Source organism: Pleuronectes platessa, chromosome 19 (genome assembly GCF_947347685.1).
Source record: "Pleuronectes platessa chromosome 19, fPlePla1.1, whole genome shotgun sequence".
NCBI classification, from domain to species: Eukaryota; Metazoa; Chordata; class Actinopteri; order Pleuronectiformes; family Pleuronectidae; genus Pleuronectes; species Pleuronectes platessa.
Window position 1 is genome coordinate 15,143,333 of NC_070644.1, and position 21,563 is coordinate 15,164,895.

Consider the following 21,563-nt stretch of genomic DNA (forward strand, 5'->3'; position numbering starts at 1 on the left):
TTATTAAGTTAATTCAGAAAAACTGAGCAGATTAAATTTGTCCTCCATGGAAACAGAAAACTATATGATTTTGGAACAAGCTGTTTTTTCATAAAACAGAAAAAAAAATTGGGTAAAAACTGAAAATAATGTCAATGATTCAGAATATTGGAGAGAAGCTTTTTGCTCTCAAAATCAAAATGAATGTTTATGACATGTCCATATAACAGGATAAATGATCCTGCAGCCGTTGCTCATTGGTCTCTTAGATGAAGACGTTTATTGATTTGTTGATGTTCCTGAGGAGGTCAGGTGATCGGGCAAATCAGACAGAGAGACGCACACAAGCAGAACTTTGCTCTGTAACTTGTTTGTTTTCTGCTGGTTTGTGGGATTGTTTACACGCGGGGGCCACAGCACACACACAGACACAGCAGGTCAATGTCCTGTCCCCCTTTTGAAGAGCTGAGCCTTTTTCCTGGGATTCCATTTGTCAGACCTTTATCCTCTCAGAGAAAAGTGGACAGACGGTTGATAGGATGAAGACAACAGTGGTTCTGGTTCCTCTGCTGCTCCTGGGTTGGACCGGGACCCTCCAGGGCCTCCCTGTGCTCCCTGAACCTCTTTACCCGACACAGGAGAACTTTGATCTGACCCGGGTGAGATCTGCTGTCTTGATTTTTATTGTTTTTACTCCTTTGTTTGTAATATTCTGTTACTTTAAATGTATATATTCAGTAAATGAAGTTTAAATGTAGAAGTACATAAAGGCACTTTTGAACTTCCTCTGTGTTCTACATACATTTATTTACAATTTATGGAATGAAATGACAACTGTCGACATATTGACAGACAGAAAATAAAACCTCCAGCAATTCTTAAGCATAAAAAATGTTTTAAAAAGTTTAGTTACATGGTAGAAAAGTAACGTATAAATGCATTAAACTCGGATAATTGTACTGCATAAATGATCATATCACGTCTGTGTTGAATAAAAAACTCATACGTAACTGATCTGTTGCTCAAAATCCGCAATTTTCCAGTTAAGAATAAAAACGTGAGGATAAAGTTCACCCTGCAGAGGTTTTATTGATCCAGGGCAACAGCCATGCTTATTTTCAGCACTTTGAATGTGTGTGTTCTAATTGGGTTCAACATGATTTCTTTTTAAATAGCAAACTTTTATGTCCTCACTTTTTTAACAGTTTGTGGGGACATGGCACGATGTTGCCTTGACGAGCAGCTGCCCCCATATGCAGCGTAACAGGGCGGATGCAGCCATTGGTAAACTGGTTCTGGAGAAAGACACTGGAAACAAACTCAAGGTGACACGAACTAGACTCAGGTTGGTGACAAGAGGGTGTATCCCATTCACACACACACATACACACACACACACACACACACACACACACACAAAGCGGAAAAAATTAACTATTTCAAAGGATAAAGTTGCTCATCAAACAGATTCAACAAAGAAAAGTATCGGTCAAAAAACTGACAAAAATTGTGCAATTATTGCAACACAAAATTTCAGCAACAGTCACAAAATAGTTTAGGGAACTGAGGCTAAATTGGTAGAAATCAGAGGGAAAACTATGTAAATATCAAACATATCATTACGTGGGGTTAGCGTTTTATATATATACAGGCAGAAAGTTGATTTCATCCCATGTATTTGGATGTTAGATTAGACAGAGTTAGTGAGATGCTCGTTACATTATACATGATGCAAAGAGGAATTCATAGCTGTGAACATAAAACATGTAAACATAAAATGTGTGTTCGCTTCTATTATGCGCCTGTGTGTGTGTTTGTGTGTGTGTGTTTGTGTGTGTGTAGACATGGAACATGTGTGGAGATGTCTGGAGAATATGAGTTAACCAGCACACCAGGACGAATCTTCTACCATATTGACAGTAGGTGTCTCTCTCTCTCTCTCTCTCTCTCTCTCTCTCTCTCTCTCTCTCAGTCTGTATCAGTTCAATCTGATGAAGTGATGCTCGTCTTCACTCTGTGCTTGCTCTCTCTCTCTCTCTCTCTATCTATCTATCTGTCTCTCTCTCTCTCCTGCAGGGTGGGATGCAGACGTGGACGCCTACGTGGTTCACACCAACTACGACGAGTACGCAATTATAATAATGAGCAAACAGAAAACATCGGGGGAGAACAGCACCTCACTCAAGCTGTACAGTGAGCGGACACAGATTTCTTTTTTTCCACTGTTGTATTTTGCAGTTATTATAAAAGTGATGGAACAGTATTGATTGGTGTTATTGTTTTTCAGACTTATGGGAGGATACTCCATCTTCCTGTGTAAAGATCAAATATGAATAATTCGACTTTATGATGATAGTTTGCAGACTTTGACTACAAAGTGAATTCAGTCGTTTCTTTAAGAGTTAACGAAGTGACAGTGATTAGTGAATGAACCTGAGAAGATGTTTCTCCCTCGAACCCTCAACACTGGGTTGGATTTCTCGCCTCTTCAGGTCGGACGATGTCTGTGAGAGACACTGTGCTGGATGACTTCAAAACTCTGGTCAGACATCAGGGAATGAGTGACGACACCATTATCATCAAGCAGAACAAAGGTTAAACAACTCAGACACACACACACACACACACACACACGACATGCCTCTAAATATAAAACATTAAGAGGGAGATGTTTCTCTACCATGTAGACAACACAAAGACGTAAGCACGACAACAACACAAAAGACAAATGAAGATGTTAAAGGAGCCTAATGGTGTGTTTTTATCTCTCTGTGCAGGTGACTGTATTCCTGGAGAGCAGGTGGAAGAAGCACCATCTCAGCCAGAGCCCAAGGTAACTGAGTAATAATAATAATATACACTTTTCAAAACACAATAATCAAGAAAACAAATGAGTTCAATGAAAGAAATTAAAATAAATGAAACAGCCCAGATAACACCGAGGTGTATGTGTCGCTGCAGCGGCTGAGGAGACAGGTGCTGCCGACTCTGGCTCTTTCAGACGAGGAGGGATCCGGGGATATGTCAGCTCTGTTCAATGATAGCGGTAGGAGATGAGCTTTCATAACCACACACCCAGATCTCTCTCTCTCTCTGCTGTAATGACTGTTTCCTTTCCACCCCTTCATCCATGACTCTGCCTCCTCAGAGGCCTGCAAAGCGGCACCGGAGACCGGACCGTGCTTTGGGTTCATTCAGCGTTTCTTCTACAACTCGACCTCGATGCGCTGTGAGCTCTTCACCTACGGAGGGTGTCTGGGCAACCAGAACAACTTTGTTACTGTGAGAGAGTGTCTGCAGAGATGTCGCACTGAGGGTGAGGAAGGGAAAACACACGCATCCAACAGAGCATCTAAGTCAAAGCACATCCACTGAACCAGAATTAAGTAAGATGACATGGGAAAAGTTGAATACTTGCAAATATCTGCTCTGCTCTGCCCTCCTCTGTCTCTGCAGCTGTGTGCCGTCTGCCCATGGCCCCCGAGCCCTGCACAGGTCAGCCGACCATCTGGGCCTTCGACTTCGTCACTGGTTCATGCATGCCCTACAAAGACGGCATCTGCCAGGCCAACGCCAACCAGTTCTACAGCAGGGCAGAGTGTCAGGAGTACTGCGGCGTGATTAAAGATGGTGAGACGTCCAATAGAAATACAGGAAATGCAGAATAGTAACCAAGAGCAGTTTGTAAATAGAAGCAGGGACACAGACGCCAGCCAATGGAAAGACCCATCTTTCTTCTCTTTGGCAGATGGAGAGCTGCTGACGGCAAGTTGAGCGAGAAGAGGGGAAACATCTCTGCTCGTCTGAGCCCATCACACTGAGCAGAGATGAGACATGAGCCAACAGCACAATAAAGAAGTGTGAAGTCAATCACAACCGATCACTAATAAAACTTCATGATCAGTTTGACTGGTGTTTTTTCTTGTTTCAAGTTGCTTTCTAGAGAACTCACCTGTAAAAAAATGATTAAATATAGTAGATATCTTTATGTTTTATATCTGTTATTGCTGGTTTTTGCTGTCATGTTATACGGAGGGGTTAACCTACTGTGTGTTTATCTACAAAACTAAATATCTACTCCTGCATTTCCCACATTACCTATTAAAAAAATGACGTATTTCCTTATCCGGGTTAATAACAACACCTCAAACCATTGTTATTATTATATAAATCACTTGGGTCTGTGGGTGCATGCATAACTTGCAGCATGTCATTGTGTGAATATAACCAGTAGGGGGAGATATTTGTCTATTTACAGATGATTCACATATATTTCACACAGTTTGAATGTGATACTTACACATAACCACATTCACACATTTATACAGTAAATGATAAAAACAATTCACAGCAGCACACTTCCTTATCCCTGTGTAATAAGTGCATCTCTGTCCATTTTAACTGTCTCCTCCCTGCTTATGTTTCTTTTACAGTAAATGAGTCATTCAATGCTGTAACATCAACATATAACCTCATCACTGTGCTCGCTCTCTCTCTCTCTCTTTTCTCACTCACACACTCTCTCTCTCTTGCTCCTGCGAAGGAGCCAGGCTTCCTGCTCTTAGTTCCCAGAGTTCCCGGTTGCTGGCAGTAGAATGCTGGGAATATCCGGAGAGGAAGGGGAAGTGACATCACGGCGGTGACCTTCCGTACCAGGCCATATCACCTGGCGCTGGGAGGGAGGGGGGCAACCAAACAAGTGCAAACACACACACACACACACACACACACACACACACACACACACACACACACACACACAAACACATACAAACATGGGTAATCACAGGCACATACTTCTCTGTTTTTTAGCACACACACATTCATGCACATTCACTGGGACAAACTCTGACACCTCGGTTTTCTTGCACCACGAGAATAGACAGAGTGAGAAGAGGAAAAGAAATTCAGCAGGTTCCCACGAAGACTGAGAGGAAGCGATAACTTCAATCGGTCATGCACAAAACTTTCCAGTACCTTAGACGGGCCGAGCTACAGACAGGAAAAAAATCCCCTCAACCCCTTCAGCTGGTTTGTCTCATCATCTGCTGACCTCTGGCCGTCTCTCTGAAAGATATCTCACCGACCGAAAGACACTCGCCATCAGAATCACTTCAACTTTAACAGAATGCTGTCGGGCCCACAGTGTGATGTGCTCTGCAAGACTGCTGAGGTTCAGACTTCTGATTCCTCGGAAATGGAAACAGGTTAGAAGGAAAGAAAAGTTGTATCAACTTTCAAGAACTTCAGCAGACTATAAGCAGGGTCCCCTCCTCCTGCATCCCCTCACACTGACCCCCCCACCACACACACACAGGCCTCCAGATTGCCCCATGCTCTGCAGAAAGCCTGGTTCACCCTCTACCAGGCCTTCACACGTCCATAGACTGTGACACCTTCTCGTGTTCCATATCCTGGGACCACTTCTCTTCTAGCTGGCGAGACGAATGAGAGTGTGGATATTGTTTATTGTTGCAAGTATTGTACTTGTAAGTCTATATTAGAAGCAATTAGAGGTATAACTACTCAATCTCAGCCAAATAAAACATTCAAATACTGCTTACACATTAGTGCATGAGTATTAAAGTGTACTATATAAGGATAATGATAAGGCATATGGGCCGTTTTTTTTGCAGAACAAGTACTTGCTGATAGTATTTGTGCTCTGTCGGCCTTATCAGTGAAGTGATGTCTCTTTCGTGATTAAAGTGAAACAGATGTCATTACACACAGGCTGCACACAGATGGGAGCTGGACATAAACACTGAACATATGGACTGTGGCCGAGATATTTACTGAGTCTGGACAGTGTCTCAGAGGTTACATTCCTTACAACACACAGACACATGTATATGTACAAACCCATATGTATACATACGAAGAAACATTTACACGGCAAATTCTAAAGACAGAAAATATGTAATGATCGAAACATGTTTTGTGCAAAGAGAAAATTGATTTCAAGAAAGAGGCATTAGAGAGAGAGAGAGAGAGAGAGAGAGAGAGAGAGAGAGAGAGAGAGAGAGAGAGAGAGGGGATGGTGATGGAAGAAGGATGAGCAGTGATTGGTAAAGAGGGAGGGAGCGAGGGAGGGAGGGAGGGAGGGAGAGGGAGGGAGAGACAGTGTGTGTGTGGTGGAGATGTCATTATGCAGGATGACAAAAGAAGAAGGGATTCTGGTCAGCTGCTGCTGCCACTGACTATTGTCCTTCTCACAGAAGACCCCCCCCTCCCCCCCACCACACACACACACACATCTTGTGCTGGACATCACTTTCTTTCCTTCTTCAAGTTCAACTCTGATTACATGGCTGACCAACTGGCAGCCCCCCAACATTTAAAGACCCTGCTAACCCCCTCCCCTAAATCCCAGCTGTGTCATCTGTGTCCCTGGAGGAAAAGCCTGAGATCCGAGCAGACGTTTGTTCCAGAACCAGACAGATTTCAGAAAAACATTTAGCAAAAGAGTGCAACTTTGGAAAGAGAGCAAAAAAAATCACTGAAATGTTAGAGGTAGTAAAAGAAGCAAATATAAATGTGACATTTAAATGGAAAATGCTGCTGATGTATCATAACTGTCTCTAATAATGAATACTTTAGTAGCGGTTCTCACCACTAATTAACTTATAAACCAGTACATGCATGGTCAAGTCAAGTGAGATAAATTTCTATAACACATTAGAAACAACAGAAATTGAGCCAAAGTACTTTGCAAACATGCCAAAGGAAAAACAATACAAGAACGGAAAAAACAGAAAATACAAAAGACAGAGACACAATACAAATATTGAATACTTGTGTTTATTTCAAATAATTTAATCCCACGCACTTTTTTTGCATCAAACACAAAAACTTTATTAAAGAAGACTCATAGGTTTTTCACCGTGTAAACACGTAAGTTGTTCATATAAATGTCACATTCTGCATTTATCAATAGTCACAACTTACTCACCCACTTAGATGGATGCCAGGCTAGTCAGTGGCACCTTACATCATCCAAAGTCCCACTCCAGCGAGTGGAGGATTATCGATTTAAGAATGAAAGTGCTTGTAATGAGCTGTTTTCCACCTGTGGAGAAGTTCTAGTGTTTTTCAACCTCAGAGAAGCAGCTGAAAGAAGCTCCTTTCTTCCCTTTGTGTGCGAGTGTGTGTGTGTGTGGGTGTATGTGTCTCACGTAGCTGCTAAAGGTGCTGAGCTCTGCATTATAATCCATCCACTTCCACAGAGGGTCTTTTAAGTGCAGTGGCGTCGGCGTGTGTGTGTGTGTGTTTGTTTATATATTTGTGTTCGTATACAGTCAGCGTGTGGCCATAAATGTTTTCAACTCAATCCAGACCACATGACCCTTCACCAAGTGACCTCAACCCTCCACTGTCTCTCTGCACAGTGTGTGATGTTCTAACCCTTTCTGCTTTGACTGACCTCTCTTTGACTCACACATGCACATACACACTGGTGTATGACCACTCGGTGACACAGCCAGACAGACTCAATAGGCGACCCGGCACATTCCTTTCCCCAGGTGGTATAAAAGACGCAGCCAGATCAATGGCCTAATGGGACCCGGACCAATGGCAGACGATCATTAACCCCTGATGAGTGTGAATGAGTGTGAATTCTTCATACGCCTGGCCAGACTATTGTCTGTGTTCGCACACAGACCGTAGTGGTGTGTGGGTTGTTTTCTGTTGTGTGGCGCTGGTTAACCGCTGGAGGAGAGGTCTAATTGAGATGGTGACAACATGTGTTTTCTTGACCTGAGTAAGTGATGGACGTTAATGAACAGATGGAGGCTTTAAATTTGTCTTGAGGACATGGTTACAACTGCTCGTTTAGTTTTTCAGATCAAATAGTTAAGATATTTGAAAATTTGCGATGACGCTGTTCGTCAAACATCGATTCCTGCAGGAAAACTGTATCAAACAAAGGTTTAAAGATTTCATGTTAGAGACAAACATGTGTCACACTTATTTCCTAGTTCTCAAACGATTCCTTCCACCAGATCACCTCTCTTCCTCAACAGCTCTCATCCCCCAACACTCCATTCTCCTCCTGGCCTCCACTCCTATTCCACTAGTCCCTGCAGCTATGTGTGTGTGTGTGTGTGTGTGTGTGTGTGTGTGTGTGTGTGTGTGTGTGTGTGTGTGTGTGTGTGTGTGTGTGTGTGTGTGTGTGTGTGTGTGTTTGCGTGTGTGTGTGTGTGTGTGTGTGTGTGTGTGTGTGGAGGGCTTGTGGTGGGAGGACAATGGGCAGTAAGGGGGCTGGCTGAATAGGACCATTGAGTCTGCTCAGCCAAACAGAAAAGCATCTCCCATCTCACTTCAAAACCCACAGTTTCACTCTGTACAACCAGGCCTTTATTCTCCATAATTACTCCTTGACACACACGTATACGCACGCACGCACACACACACACACACACATACACACACACATGCATAAATATATCTTATATATAAATAATTTATGCATAAATCCCAAAGATATCTGATTCTTGGAATATAGACATGTCAAGAGTAACATTTTTCAATTTGCAATACTTCAAACGCTTAACCTGGAAGTTCACATGCAGAAAAATCATGTATGTAATATTATTTAAATTGCACTGCTGCATGTCCACAGATTGGAAGCTCAACTGGTATGGTTTAGAGAACATATCACAGCAGACAACTACAACAGGCCCGCTGGAGCCATTCCTTTATCATGTACTCGGAAGATTGTTCATTTATCATGATGGTGAAGAAAGGAAGGTTTGTAAACGCACATAATAATCATCATGGTGCCGCTTATTGATCAAACTTAATCTCTGGGAGAAATCCTACCAGCCGGTGGCGGTAAAAACATCCATAAAGGTGTCACGCCCTTGGCAGCCACATAGGCTCCAGCAAAAGTCATTTGCAGACATGACTTGTAGATAAACTCCAGAGAATTGGATACAGAGTTTACCTGCAGTTTGTTTTTACACATTCACAGCAAAGAGTGGGGTTCTCTGCGTACAACATCATCAAATCCTCTGCATTATTCAGGCAAGAGGTGGTGCAGCAGGCAGAGAGGGAAAGTGATGCTTTAACTCTGCTATGGAGATCACCTGTTCATGTTTACAGAACCCTGACACTTTTTTCGGAAGCAAATTTCTAATATAATATTGCAAGAACAACAAGGATTTACTCATGATCCCATATCTTGTGGCTCAGGAGGAAGAGATAGTCTATCGCCTGTGCCGTGTATGAATGGAAAAGCACAATATAAATACAGAGCATTTACCGTTACTGAACAGCTGATCAATACATAGACAAAAAGTTGTGATCCTTGTGCCCGTTGTCCTGCAAGCTGTTTGTCTGCCGGACTGGTCCTATTGAAGCATTGATCAGTAACCACTGACTGGCCTAAATATTGGAGAGGATGTGCACCCCATCACCCCAGAGAGACACAACTCAGACAATGCATCTAGAGATTTATTTCCAAAGCCAACTAAGCCTAATTTCTTTTGCCGTAATAGAAAAATTGATGCAACAGATGTGTCACAATGTGTGTTAACAACCTAAATCCCTGTAAGCCCTTTTACAAGAGGTATTATACTAAACAGCCTTTCAGACAATGGCAGCAGACCTTGACAAAGACAGTGCTGTCACACAGTGCAGTATCACCGACAGTTCTTGTCAGTGTTGCACTGAGCAATTTAAACTCCACCGAGCTTGTTAGCCTAGATCCAGCCCTGCGGCCAGGCTGCTCATTGTGCGTGCAGCACACTGAATCATTGTGTGGGAGGATAATCCATACAGGGTAACTGGTGCACTCTATCATGCAGCATATACGGACAGCAGGCTGTAGGTATGGATAGATGGGCCGGATGATCCATCAAATGAAAATGGCAGGAAGACATTGAACAAGTGTGAAATGTGAACTGTATTACCATTCATCTATCCATCCATCTATCTGTCAATCTATCCATGTATTTATCCATCTATCCATGTATGTATCTGTCCATATATCCATGTCTTTATCTGTCCATCTATCTACCCATTTATTTATCCATCTGTCCATCCATTTATTCATGCATCTTTCCATCAATCCACCCACCCATCTATCCATCCATCTATCTATGAATGTATTTATCCATCTATCTATCCATGATATCCATCCGTCCATCCATCCATCCATCCATCCATCCATCCATCCATCTATCTCTGCAAACACAATCTCAATCCCCTTATCCTCACTCAGTTTACACCAGGTCTGTGTGTTGGAATGGCATGACATCACACACACACACACACTCACTCACTCACACACTCACAAATATGCACGGTGGAACAAAGGGTGCTGGCAGGAGGAGCTGTGGTGTGTGCGTGTGTGTGCGTGTCTGTGTGTGTGTGTGTGTGTGTGTGTGTGTATGTGTGTGCGTGCGTGCATGTGTGTGTGTGTGTGTGTCAGGGTCGGGGGGTAGCTGGGTCTGGGTGGTGGTTGGGGGGTTGAAGCTCCATATGGGCACCCCACCCCTTGTACCCCCCCCCCCCCCCTGCAAACAGGCAGATGTCAAATGGGACGTGCCTCCCTGAGGGGGCACAGGGTCACACTGCACAGGGGTAAATAACAGAACAGGAGGGACGGAGAGAGAGAGAGAGATGCCTTCCTGCCAGCACACCCCCACCCCAGAACACACCCAAAGAGATGTGTACACATGCTATCAGAGAAACGAGCTGCTGACACAAACATACCAACACTCAGGGACGGGCAAGCACACAACTACACACTTCTAAGTGGCAGTGAGACACATGAAAAGTCAAAAAAATATGTAAAGGGAGAAAACCTGGAGAGCTGCAATGGCTGTGTGTCAAATAAATGTTCAATCCATTGGAGTCAACTTTTTCCCTTGTAGATTAAAAACAGAAACATGCAGCGACCGTGTATGATCACTCTTTAGTTAATGATCAGTAACTTTCCTAAAGATGTTGCAGTCATTGTAGTTTTATTTTATATTTCAATTGTGTATAATATCATTATGTGGTTAGATTACATGAGCTTCTTTTGCAAAATATAAATGGTTTGTTTCTTCTCTCGCTGACGTAACTGAACATAATTCAGTTAGATCTTGACTTTCATGACGTTAGCATTTATTGCAGGGGGCTGTAACTTTAAACTGCAGGTTGTAGCTAATTGTACCTAATAAAGTGGTAACTGCGTGTACTTCGTTATTAATTGCTCGGACGAAAACAATGATTGCTGTGTGTGTAAGTGTGTGTGTGTGTGAGGCACGTACGCCTCTAATGTGTGCAACACTATTTGACTGTGAAGGGAGATGCAACTCATCTCAAGGACAGGTGTCAGTTGTGTGTGCGTGTGTGTGTGTGTGTGTGTGTGTGTGTGTATCCATTCCCCTGCTTTGTTTAGGACTGCAGCCCATACCTCCACACACACACACACACGCACACACACACACACACACATGCACATGCACGCACACACACAGGCTGCTCTCTGTGTATTGAGCCCTGAATGGTTACGCCCGCGGGGCAGGAGTAAGGTTACTTTACATACTGCACTTACAGCTCCCTTTACCACTGGGGTATAAAATGGATTTGAATGAGAAAAAGGGGAACAGTGGGGTGGAAGGAGGAGGGCCGGGGGACTCCCTTTGTGTAACAGGAGGTCTGCTGCTGCTCTGGCATGGCTATGGAGATGGAGGAGAGGGGTCACTCTCCCTGCTCTCCCTCCCTCTGTTCCTTTACTATAGGCTGGCTACTCTGTCTCTCCTCCTCGCCCCCCCCTCTCCCTCCATCCATCCCTTCCTCCCTATTAGCATAGCAGCTGCCTGATACAGGGCGTAGGGTGGGGAATGGCCAGGTTGCTGTGTGCATATGTGTGTGTGTGTGTGTGTGTGAGGGTGTTTTGTGGGATGTCAGGGGGGGGGGGTTGCAGGGTCCAGTCAATGGCGGTCCGTCTGGCTGGTGAATAGCAGCTAAAGCAGGCCCCCGCGAGCTAGACAAAGGAGCCGGGAGGGAGGGGATGGGGTCGGGGTGTGTGAGGGAGATGGAGGGGGGGAGGGAGGGGGTGGAAGAATGAGCCAGTGAATGGAGCGCCTTGTCACTGGCGCAATGGAGAGCAGCACAGAATGAACTGGAAGAATGAAAGAAAAGTTCAAAAAGGAGCGGAGGGCAAGGCAAAGACCGGCCCGACCACCTGTCTCTCTCTCTCACTTTATTCCTTTTACTCCCCTTCTTACTCACAGGCAGACTTGTGGGGAAGGTGGGGGTGGGGGGTGTCCACTGGACGTGTTTAGTGACAGACATGTTTTTATTTTCAGGGAGAAAGTGCAGTATCAGCAGGATTTCACTGCCCAGTGTCACCAGCCAGCGTCGTTGACTCCCCAGTCTGCTGCTGTGGTCTGAAGCATTTCGTTTCCCAGTCTGTGAAATGACTGCACCCAAATAAAAGTAAGCAACTTGGCGTGAGACCGTCAGAAAGGATGGCTGAGCAGAAAAAGTGCTGACAAGTTGGTAAGGGACACCGTGGGACGATCGTACACGCAAATAAAACAAGATCCGAATCAGTAATAAATCTGAAAACTTGTGTCTCATTTAAACAAGATTACTGGATATTGCATAGTTTATGTATCAGTCGTCACTGTGAGCCGGGATGCTGCTTTTAAGTTGTGTGAATTCATGTTTATGAAACTTTTGAGTTCAAGAAAACCAGTTGACGATAAACTAGTTTTGCATCCAACTATTTGTTCAGGTGGAACTTGTGTAACTTTGTCTCAGATGAATATTTTAACTGATATTCTCGCATCAGTAAAACCGGATGCTGCACACAGTTCATCTCTAGAGGTTGGTTTTGTTGTCTTTTGCAAAAACGCCTCAAGGGAATTGTGGGAAATTTAATTTGTTTCACATTGAAATCGCTTGAAATTTGAACTGCTATGTTCATGCAACAGCTCGATGCTGAAAGAACCTACATACAAACAATGAACATCTGATAATATAAACAACAGAGGACGTCAGTTTGTTTCATGGCTCCTGAGAAAATGTTCAAAGTTCGTGGATAAGCATCACCTTTAAAACTGTTATAATCCACACATGAGTATTTATTTAATTATTGTTGTTTTCGTTCATGCTTTGAACCAAAGAATTTGTAAGATAGACATAAGCACACCTTCCTGAGCAACTGTTTGATAACAAGTTCACTATATCAACTTTATAAGATGATAATATTAAAGTGTTTCTCGAGCTCAGTGCGTGCTGCCCTCAACATGAGGCCAAAAAGTCAGTTAGCACATGGTTTGGTTTATGAAAACACAGATCAGGCAACGTCCTCACTAAACAGAAACAAGGTGAGAGTCTAAGAACGTGTCATACAGAGAAAACTGTGTGTGTGTGTGTGTGTGTGTGTGTGTGTGTGTGTGTGTGTGTGTGTTGTGGAAAACTCACAACAGCTGAGAGGTGACAGCTGCTCTACTCTCCTGAGCCATCAGAGATTCATTATTTTGAGCATATCTGATAAGTAATATTAAGTCAGATTGAGGTCGATAAAGTTGTGTACGATTTCACGTATCTGAGAAGAGGAAGCTGACAAGATCTGTGAAGGTGAACTCTACATTGTGGGAGATTGTCTTGATCTGGAGGAAACCCAAGTGTTGGAAGTTGATCTTGAGCCTCAGTGTTTTCTGAAACGTGCTCATGGAAAACACTGAAAGCCAAGAAGCTGACAGTGTGTGTCAACATTCAAGCAGCAGAATCCTGTCGCAAGCATGAATGAGTCACGTTAGCGTTATGTTACAATCTATATGAGGAAATATACGTTTGGATTTCACAACCTGAGGTCATGAGAAGAGCAGGGCGGGTGTCATGTGGAGGGCGACAAAAAACCCAAACACAACCCATTGTGAAGCCTGTGGTTCAAGCCAGTGAAAAGACAGTTGAACGTTTCTCTAAGTTCCTCTTTACGTGGCTGTCGTCACTCAACGATTTCCCGCAGCAACTGTAAAACCTCCTCATGTGTGTGTCCACGTCCTAAATCAGATAACGACTCTGAGGGAGTGTGGGGTGTCACAATCAAGGCTCACACAGAATTAATCGTCCAATTAAGTTGTGTTTTCACACGTATCACAACACGTTCTGTTAAGCTTGTGTCTCACAGATCGGGTGTCCCCCCCCTTCAAATGAGGTATGAATATTTTATGAGGGTCTTTTGAACAGCGATGAAAGATAATCACCCAGATGCTCCAACACGGACGCTACAGCAACACTCAATACCATTTACCGTTGAGATACAAATCAAACAGACACGCACACAATAATGCAACCGGTCCTTTTTGCCAATTCAGCCTGTTTACTCATTTACTAAAGAGATTTTTGATGACGCCCTCCTACGTTTTCTGGACCCGACACAATTCCCCGAACAATTCTTCAGCTGATCTTTCTGTACTCTCTGCAAAATTCCTCCTGAAAATGCCTGGCGTTGTCTGGCTCACTGAAGCAGGCCGCTCCGTGCAAGAAGCCAGACCCAAGACGGGGCGAGGAAAGCCAAGGCACATGAAGAACCTATTAGGGGGCCTAGCAGCCAGCAGCAACCCTGGGAGGCCTGCCAACTCAGTGTGTGAACAATGGGAACCCAGCTCAACAAAAACATCCTGCAGAAGTGAGAGACTGGGAGGGAGGGAGGCTGGGAGGGAGGCGAGGAGAGGACAAGCGAGCAGCAGGCCAGATAGCTCGTTGGGCTGCCACGGTATCAAAACACAGAGGGGCTGGAGCTTAGTGCAGCGAGCTCTCCTGGTGTTGAGTTTGTATCTGACAAAGAAATACATCAGTCCAGTGCACTTGATGTGGTCAGCGCTGAGGTCACAGATGGTTCAGCTGCAGCTCGGAGAGCCGGCTTTAACAGCTGCTCTAACAATAGCGCAAACTTTTACTTGTCAGTGAAAACCAGACGTTTGCAGACGCTGCTCGGAAATTCAAGCTCAAGATCTTGCTGAAATGGAAACTCGCAAAAAAAACTAAACACACACAGCCGTTACGCTTTTCCCATCACAAATTGCAATCCCCTTTGCTCAAGCCCTTGCTGGGTCGACACCCAGTAGATGTTGCAACGGGAACAGGGCTGTGAAAGACGCAGAGACGCGCCTGGTTTCCCACGATCCGCCTGCAGACGTGCAGCATCAGCACTTTTGTGCAACAGGGAGATCACGACCCAGTCAAAGGGTTAATTTCAAATCAAACAGGTGCTGAGACCAAAATACAGCCCATGCATATCACGTGCATGTTTTATCAGAGCAGTGAAAAGAAGCTGAACTCCAAGTCAGACTTTAAAAAGCACACAGTCTTTACAGAAAGTGCACACACTCACACACACACACACACACACACTGTTTAACCTTTTTGGCGGTGAAAGAGTGAGGGTGTTCCAGCCTTCTTTTTTTTTCTTCGACCTTTTCTGACTCATGACCGCTCCAAATAAAGTGCGAGTGGTTAACAGTGCAACCAGACATTGGCAGGTCCAATTCATCACAGCAGGCCACGAGGCTTCAAAGTTCATATTTCAAGAGCACCAAAAAAGAGATATTTGAAAACAGACATTGAAGTATTTACACGGAAGAGTTTTTTTTTTTTTTTGTCTTTTGAGAACCAGGGGAATCTTTTGCAGACGCAGAGTAACGGAGCTCGGGAGAAAAGGTGAGCAAATTCAAAGAAGGAAAAGAGAAATGACCAAAAGATCATAAATAATCAATACGGGACACGTTGGAGTGTGTGCTGGAGCCGAGTCTGAGAGGCAGAGCTGAGCCGTGAGCAGCGAGCGAAGCCTCAGTCGTTGGAAAAGAGAGCACAAGAGACGAGTGTGTGTTGGAAACTTTTGGAGGGTGTGTATGTGGGGTTGGGGGGGGGGGGGGGGGGGGGGGGGGGGGGGGTGTAACATAAAACCAGCTCTCCCACAACAGACACAGGGGAGGGGACCCTTCTTTAAACCGAGCCTACCCACAATGCACCGGGCTCTTTTATCCCGGCAGTGAAAGGATGAGGCCAGATGAATGACAAAAGGAGAGAATGGGGATCTGGGTTGGGCCCGGGCTTGGAAGACAGGGAGGGAAAAAGAGAGAGAGGGGGAGGTGGAGGGGGGTGTTTCCCAAACCAACCTTTTCTATGAAAAATGCAGGAGGAGGGAGGAAGAGGGGGTTGGGGGGGCGGTCGAGGCCGGGCAAACGTAGCTTGTGCTTTGGAAGAGGAGGAACAAATGTATGCATACACCAGTGAGTTTAATGATTTCTTTACTGGCTTGTACACAAACGTACAAAAATAATACAGCACTCATCTCCACATGACATCACGTCATCATCACAGTGTTACAAACGTTCAAAAATAAAAGGGTACAAACAAACAAACAAACAAAAATGAAACACGATGGAACATCTGCATCACTCATGAAAAAATCTGCCGTTTCTCTCCTGCTTGAAATGAAGCAAGACCAGAAACACAACTTGGTCCAAAGAAGTCAGAGCTTTTTTTTATTTTTTATTAAAAAAACAAAAATCATCTCACTCATGTACACCAATCCGGCAGCTGGCCCCTTACATCATAAATGTTATGACCCTCGTGAGCCAGACGACCACACAACCGTGCAATTTTTAATCATGTTACAATGATCTTACCATCAAATGTATTATTCCCCTTTCATAAAAAACAGGAAGACAGCACTTCAGAAAAGAAAGTGCCCCAAGATATCATCATCATCAGCGTTGATATATATATATCCATATGTATATATACATACACCCAATCACAGAGATACACGCATCTTTGTCAAAAAGAAAAAACATCATGTTCTTTTTTCCCACAAAGTGACACACACATTAGGACATTATCACCTGGAGCATATATTTATACAATAGTATTTTGTTGTGTTTGTTTTTTTTTCTATTCAGAAAAAAATAAAAAATGTTGACACATAAAAGCCAACGTTTCAACAACAGTCATCAGTGCAATATTCAAACAAAAAAAATCAAGTTTAAGACAAGCGATGCATATTTCATGTGTTGCCTGATAACCAATCTATACCTTGATGCGGTGGATCTATCGCTTCTGTTAATTGTGGTTGTTGAAAAACGGGAAGTTGTCAGTCTAGACGACTGTTCAATGCAGCTGCACGGAGCCTCATGAGAAGCACACGCACACAAACACACACTTCAATTTTAAAAAGACTAAAAGAAAAGTTTTCACTCACACACTCTCAGCATCTTCTCATGAGGTGAACTAGTGCTGCTGTGAAGCTTCTACACAACTGTTGGCCATTTGAGCAGTAGGCTTTAAAAAAAAACAACAACAACGTCAACATGAACAAAATAAAAACATACAAGCAGCATCGATACAAATGTTAGGGTGCCATGACTTTCAAAAATGCAGCAGGCATGTTGATGGAACCATTTTTTTTTTCCTTTTCTGTGACCTCCTGCAACAGTCATGTGATTTTTTTTGTCTTAAGTCTTCATCGTCCAACAGTATTAGGGTCCTGCTCAGTAGTAGTAACTATTCCAAAGCCTTGGCTCCTGCAGTTACCCCGTACAAACACTGGGGGCGCGCAAGGCTCCGCATTTTTTTGTGCAATAAAACTCCCTGCATTTATAAGTCATGCGATACAATTCCATTTTTTTGTATGACTGAAAATAAAATTAAAAACAAGACCAAACAGGCTGATGGAGACATTGAAAGAGACAGAGAGGTGGAGGTTTATAGGGTACAATAACGCAACAGACAGAGAGAGAGAGAGAGAGAGAGAGAGAGAGAGAGAGAGAGAGAGAGAGAGAGAGAGAGAGAGAGAGAGAGAGAGAGAGAGAAACCACAGACTCCTTTGCAGAAAATCACGCTTTGCTTTTGAGAATTGGTTTGGTTGTAGTGTAAAATAAAAACTGTCCCGACTGAGGATGCAGGGATGGGTTCATTGCATCTTCTGGAGTCCATTTGTCTGTCAGGCTTCATAGCAAAAACAAAACAAAACATACTGGCATGTGGATGATCACAAACAAATAGTGAATCTCTTCAGACTCCAAAACGACGTGGCAGAGTGGTGAGACAGCTGAACAACTTGAGAATACTTTATAAGTCGAGGTAGCTGGCAAAAGGCAACCAAACAAAGTCCTTTAAATGGGAGGAGGGGGGTGGAGAAAGTCTTCTGGAGGGTCAACGGGCTAGAGGGGGGGGGGGGGGGAGTTGGGTTTCTGGGGGGATGGTGGTGGTGGGTCAGGAGGGTGAGGGTGGCAAGGTTACCTCCACACGGGACAGTTTATATACTACGAGTCTGAAGCAGCTTGAGTCACCCTTAGATATTCTTACACTCATAGATTTTTGTTTGTATTTTTTAAAAGAAGAACCACAACATATTCAAAAATGCATCTTCTCAATGTACCTTCATAAATAGAAAAAAAATATAATAACCCAGCCTGCTTTCACAGTGATGACTAGGATGTTAATAAAATACTGAGAGGAGATTATAAAGTGAATTCCAAATGCGACTCTTTCTTTCTTTCTTTCTTTTTCTTTTGATACAAAGCGAAAGCAGCGGTTTTTCTTTTTAGTAACACAGTGACCATTGGCAAAGTGGTCGCACTGGCCAGGAAAGAGTTGGACGCCAGCACGGCAGAGGAGGCCCAGTGCACTCAGCTACTGTCTCTTTCTTTTTCTCATTAAAAGAAATTAAAAAATAATAATAGTAAAGCTATTGTGTACAGTACTTCACAACATCGATGAAGCCAGTTGTTGTTACATCATGATTACACATCCGGAAAGCGTGTTGGATAGCCATAATGCCGCTCTTTGAGTTAAAAAATAAAATAAAAATTGATTCATTAAAGAAATATAGGCCTCTGGTAGCCAACAGAGGGCAACCCTTCTTCTCTTGCTCATGTGTCTTCCCTTTCAGATATTCCAGCATGCAGCCATGTAGCATCAAGTGCCGTGTTTCATATCAAATAACTTAGAAAAAGAGGATTTTTTACAAGTGAACAATGCATGAGGGGCAACAGGTCAAATCTGTGCACCCCACCCCCCCCCCCCCCTCCCCCCACAAAGAAACTATTCAACTGTACTGAGGATGGGAGGTCATGGATAGAGGAGAAAAAACTGGGCCATCTGCACTCCTGAGTCCCAACACACACAACCACACACACACACAGGCTGCTCCTCTAGTGGACCACGCGATCTATAGTAGACACATTCAAGAGGAAAGCTTTAGTACCAACAAACTCACCGAAGTGGCGTTTTTCTTTTTTTTGTTAAAGATTCGTGCTGAGGCGCTGTGTGTGTGCGCGTGTGTGTGTGTGAACCATGTGGTGGCTTCACTCAAAGGTGCAGAGAGGGCCCCGTTTGGTTTACAGTGAGAGGGAGGGTTATTGTGCAGGCCTGTTTATGCATTTCCTTTTATATATGAATATATATATAATTTGGCACAACTATGTAGATAATGGCAGTTTTGAACGCTTTCAGAAAAAGAGCCTGGCTTTCCCGCATGTGTTGCAGTCTGATTTCCCCCCCACTTATTGTTGCTGTTGTTCTGTTATTTGTCTTATCCTTTTCTTTTTTTTTACCTGACAGCTGAGACAGATCACCGGGCGCCAGAGGAGTACTTGGCCTTGGTGATGAGGTATAGCACAATGTCTTGGTGGCCCCCGAAGGCGGCGATGTGTAAAGCGCTCCACCCTTCCCTGTTGGCCAGTCGGATGTCTGCGCCAAACTTCACCAGCAGTTTTACCAGCTCCAGGTTGCCGTCTATGACGGACTGGTGCAGGGCCGTCTGTCCCTCCGGCCCGAAGGAGTTGACGTTGAACTCGCAGTTCGTCATGTTCTGCAGCAACGAGTGCAGCTCCTTGGTGTTGCCCTTCTTCACCGCCTCCTGGAAAACCCTCTGCGGCGCGGAGCACGTCGACACCTCCGCCTGGCTCATGGTTGCAGCGCGCTGGATGGTGGGGGAACCAGTAATCCTGCCCGGAGCTCTAAAGCTGATAGGAACGTCTTCTCCCTGCTGAGCGTCTCTGGTCTGGTAAAATGCCACAGTTACACTGGACTACAACCAGTTATTAAGGCACTTTAAGGTACTTAAAGATAAAAAATGCTCACTGTATATATCCCAAAAAGGACAATAGAGAAAATAACACACTCGGTGTGCAAAAAGGTAAATAAAGTGAGAGATCCTATAAATCCCTAAAGCATTAAGGGTCTCAAGAGGTCCAGGGTCTCTAGGTGAAGTTTCCCTTCTGTAGCAGCAGCAGGTCGCCTATCGCAGGGGATGGAGAAGACCGACACCTCCGTCTTCACTGAGGGGAAACTGGAAGTAGGATCTCCACAGGGCAGCCTCCTCGTTACCGGGTCTCCACAGGTTTTCCTTAAACGTTCCCACCTGTTTCCTGGCTACACGTCCAGGCAATATGTCGCTGCTCGTGTGGCCAGGGCGTCTGGGAAAGACAAGAAAAGACAAGAAAGGTCCACATGAATCCCGAGTCCACACCTACAGACCGCAGGAGAGACCTCGCATTCCGCTACATCCAAGCGCGAGAGAGGAGCACTCCGAGCGCACGTTTTACGCACGCACACACTGCTTGATTTTTGCCATTAAACATGTCTGGAAGTGTAGTCCGCAGCGGATGTTTGCCTTACCTGTGACAGATGGACGGGTCCGTGGCGACGAAAGCGATAGAAATCCACCGTGTGGCCCAGGTCTGTGTCCTGCGTGCGATCCGCGAGTCTCTGCCCTGCTCTGCGCTCTGGGGGAATATTTTACGCGTCCTTTATATGCATGACAATACCTTCTCAAAGAATCAACTGTGGAGGAATGGGCGGAAAGCCGGGGAGGTTATAGGCTGCCGGCTTGGTTAGTGGGAGGGACCAGCTCCCTGTGAATCTGCAGGAAGGGGCGTGATTTCTTCTGATGGAGGGGGGAAGGGGGGAGCCAAGCGTAACTGCAGAAATTCTAAACAAGTCGCCCGCAGCAGTGTTATGGTGAGCTCTGTATCGGATCTCCTGTAGCCGACCCCAGGATGTGGACTCAAAGCCAGAAGGCATCGGTGCTGTCAGGGCTGTAAACCGCTGAGGGAAGAAGGTGCATGGGAAGGATCGTCCAGTGGATTCAACCTCAACAAAGTTCTTGAAGGAAAAAGTCCAGTCCGATGTCCGAGGCTGCGATGGACATGTTCCCTGGCATCAGAGGAGCTCGCTCGGCATGTGCACAGCGTAAACGTGGCTGAGAAATGAACCAAAATGGACACTTGGTTCAGAAAATCATATATGCTGAAACACGATGGCACATTTTACGCACAAATCCAAATGGGACATTTTGAAGTTTTCACTGTTCTTTTGACTGATACAATAAGTACATTTCACTTAAGTAGAAGTTCACATCTTAAGAAAATAACTTCTTACTATTGGTTCGAGAATTTTTTCCGAATTTGATCATAAGTCTCTTTTGAAAGTGAAAAACATGTGGACTCATTCACACTCTTTCATGTGACACGGGGGCAGAAAAGGTGACAGGTTACTGTGACACACTATCCAGGAGAGGGTATGGTTTACAGCTGTGTGCTGCTGCTTATGTTACCCAATCCAGCGGA

The 21,563-nt window shown here is 44.5% G+C and overlaps 2 protein-coding genes across 2 annotated transcripts; one reads left to right on the forward strand and one right to left on the reverse strand.

The window, feature by feature from the left end:
* The first annotated feature begins 389 nt into the window (after positions 1-389).
* LOC128425224 (protein AMBP-like) lies at positions 390-3,885 on the forward strand. Its single transcript, XM_053411755.1, has 10 exons — positions 390-638; positions 1,185-1,324; positions 1,822-1,898; positions 2,056-2,172; positions 2,472-2,573; positions 2,757-2,812; positions 2,941-3,025; positions 3,128-3,295; positions 3,436-3,609; positions 3,728-3,885. Exons 1-10 carry the CDS (start codon positions 519-521, stop codon positions 3,751-3,753), a joined length of 1,065 nt encoding a protein of 354 aa, XP_053267730.1. The 5' UTR covers positions 390-518; the 3' UTR covers positions 3,754-3,885.
* A 15,541-nt stretch (positions 3,886-19,426) lies between these two features.
* On the reverse strand, positions 19,427-20,787 carry nrarpa (NOTCH regulated ankyrin repeat protein a). Its single transcript, XM_053411539.1, has 2 exons — positions 20,614-20,787; positions 19,427-20,411 (listed from the first exon to the last, which is right to left on the reverse strand). Exon 2 carries the CDS (start codon positions 19,901-19,903, stop codon positions 19,565-19,567), a length of 339 nt encoding a protein of 112 aa, XP_053267514.1. The 5' UTR covers positions 19,904-20,411; positions 20,614-20,787; the 3' UTR covers positions 19,427-19,564.
* Between the last annotated feature and the right edge of the window lie 776 nt (positions 20,788-21,563).

What these genes read in the sequence shown, in the direction of transcription:
- nrarpa (XM_053411539.1), bottom strand. Translation starts at nt 19,903, where the DNA reads ATGAGCCAGGCGGAGGTGTCGACGTGCTCCGCGCCGCAGAGGGTTTTC.
- LOC128425224 (XM_053411755.1), top strand. Translation starts at nt 519, where the DNA reads ATGAAGACAACAGTGGTTCTGGTTCCTCTGCTGCTCCTGGGTTGGACC. An exon ending in AATCTTCTACCATATTGACA is followed by an intron (nt 1,899 to 2,055) that starts GTAGGTGTCTCT and finishes TCTCTCCTGCAG; the next exon opens with GGTGGGATGCAGACGTGGAC. An exon ending in TATCATCAAGCAGAACAAAG is followed by an intron (nt 2,574 to 2,756) that starts GTTAAACAACTC and finishes CTCTCTGTGCAG; the next exon opens with GTGACTGTATTCCTGGAGAG.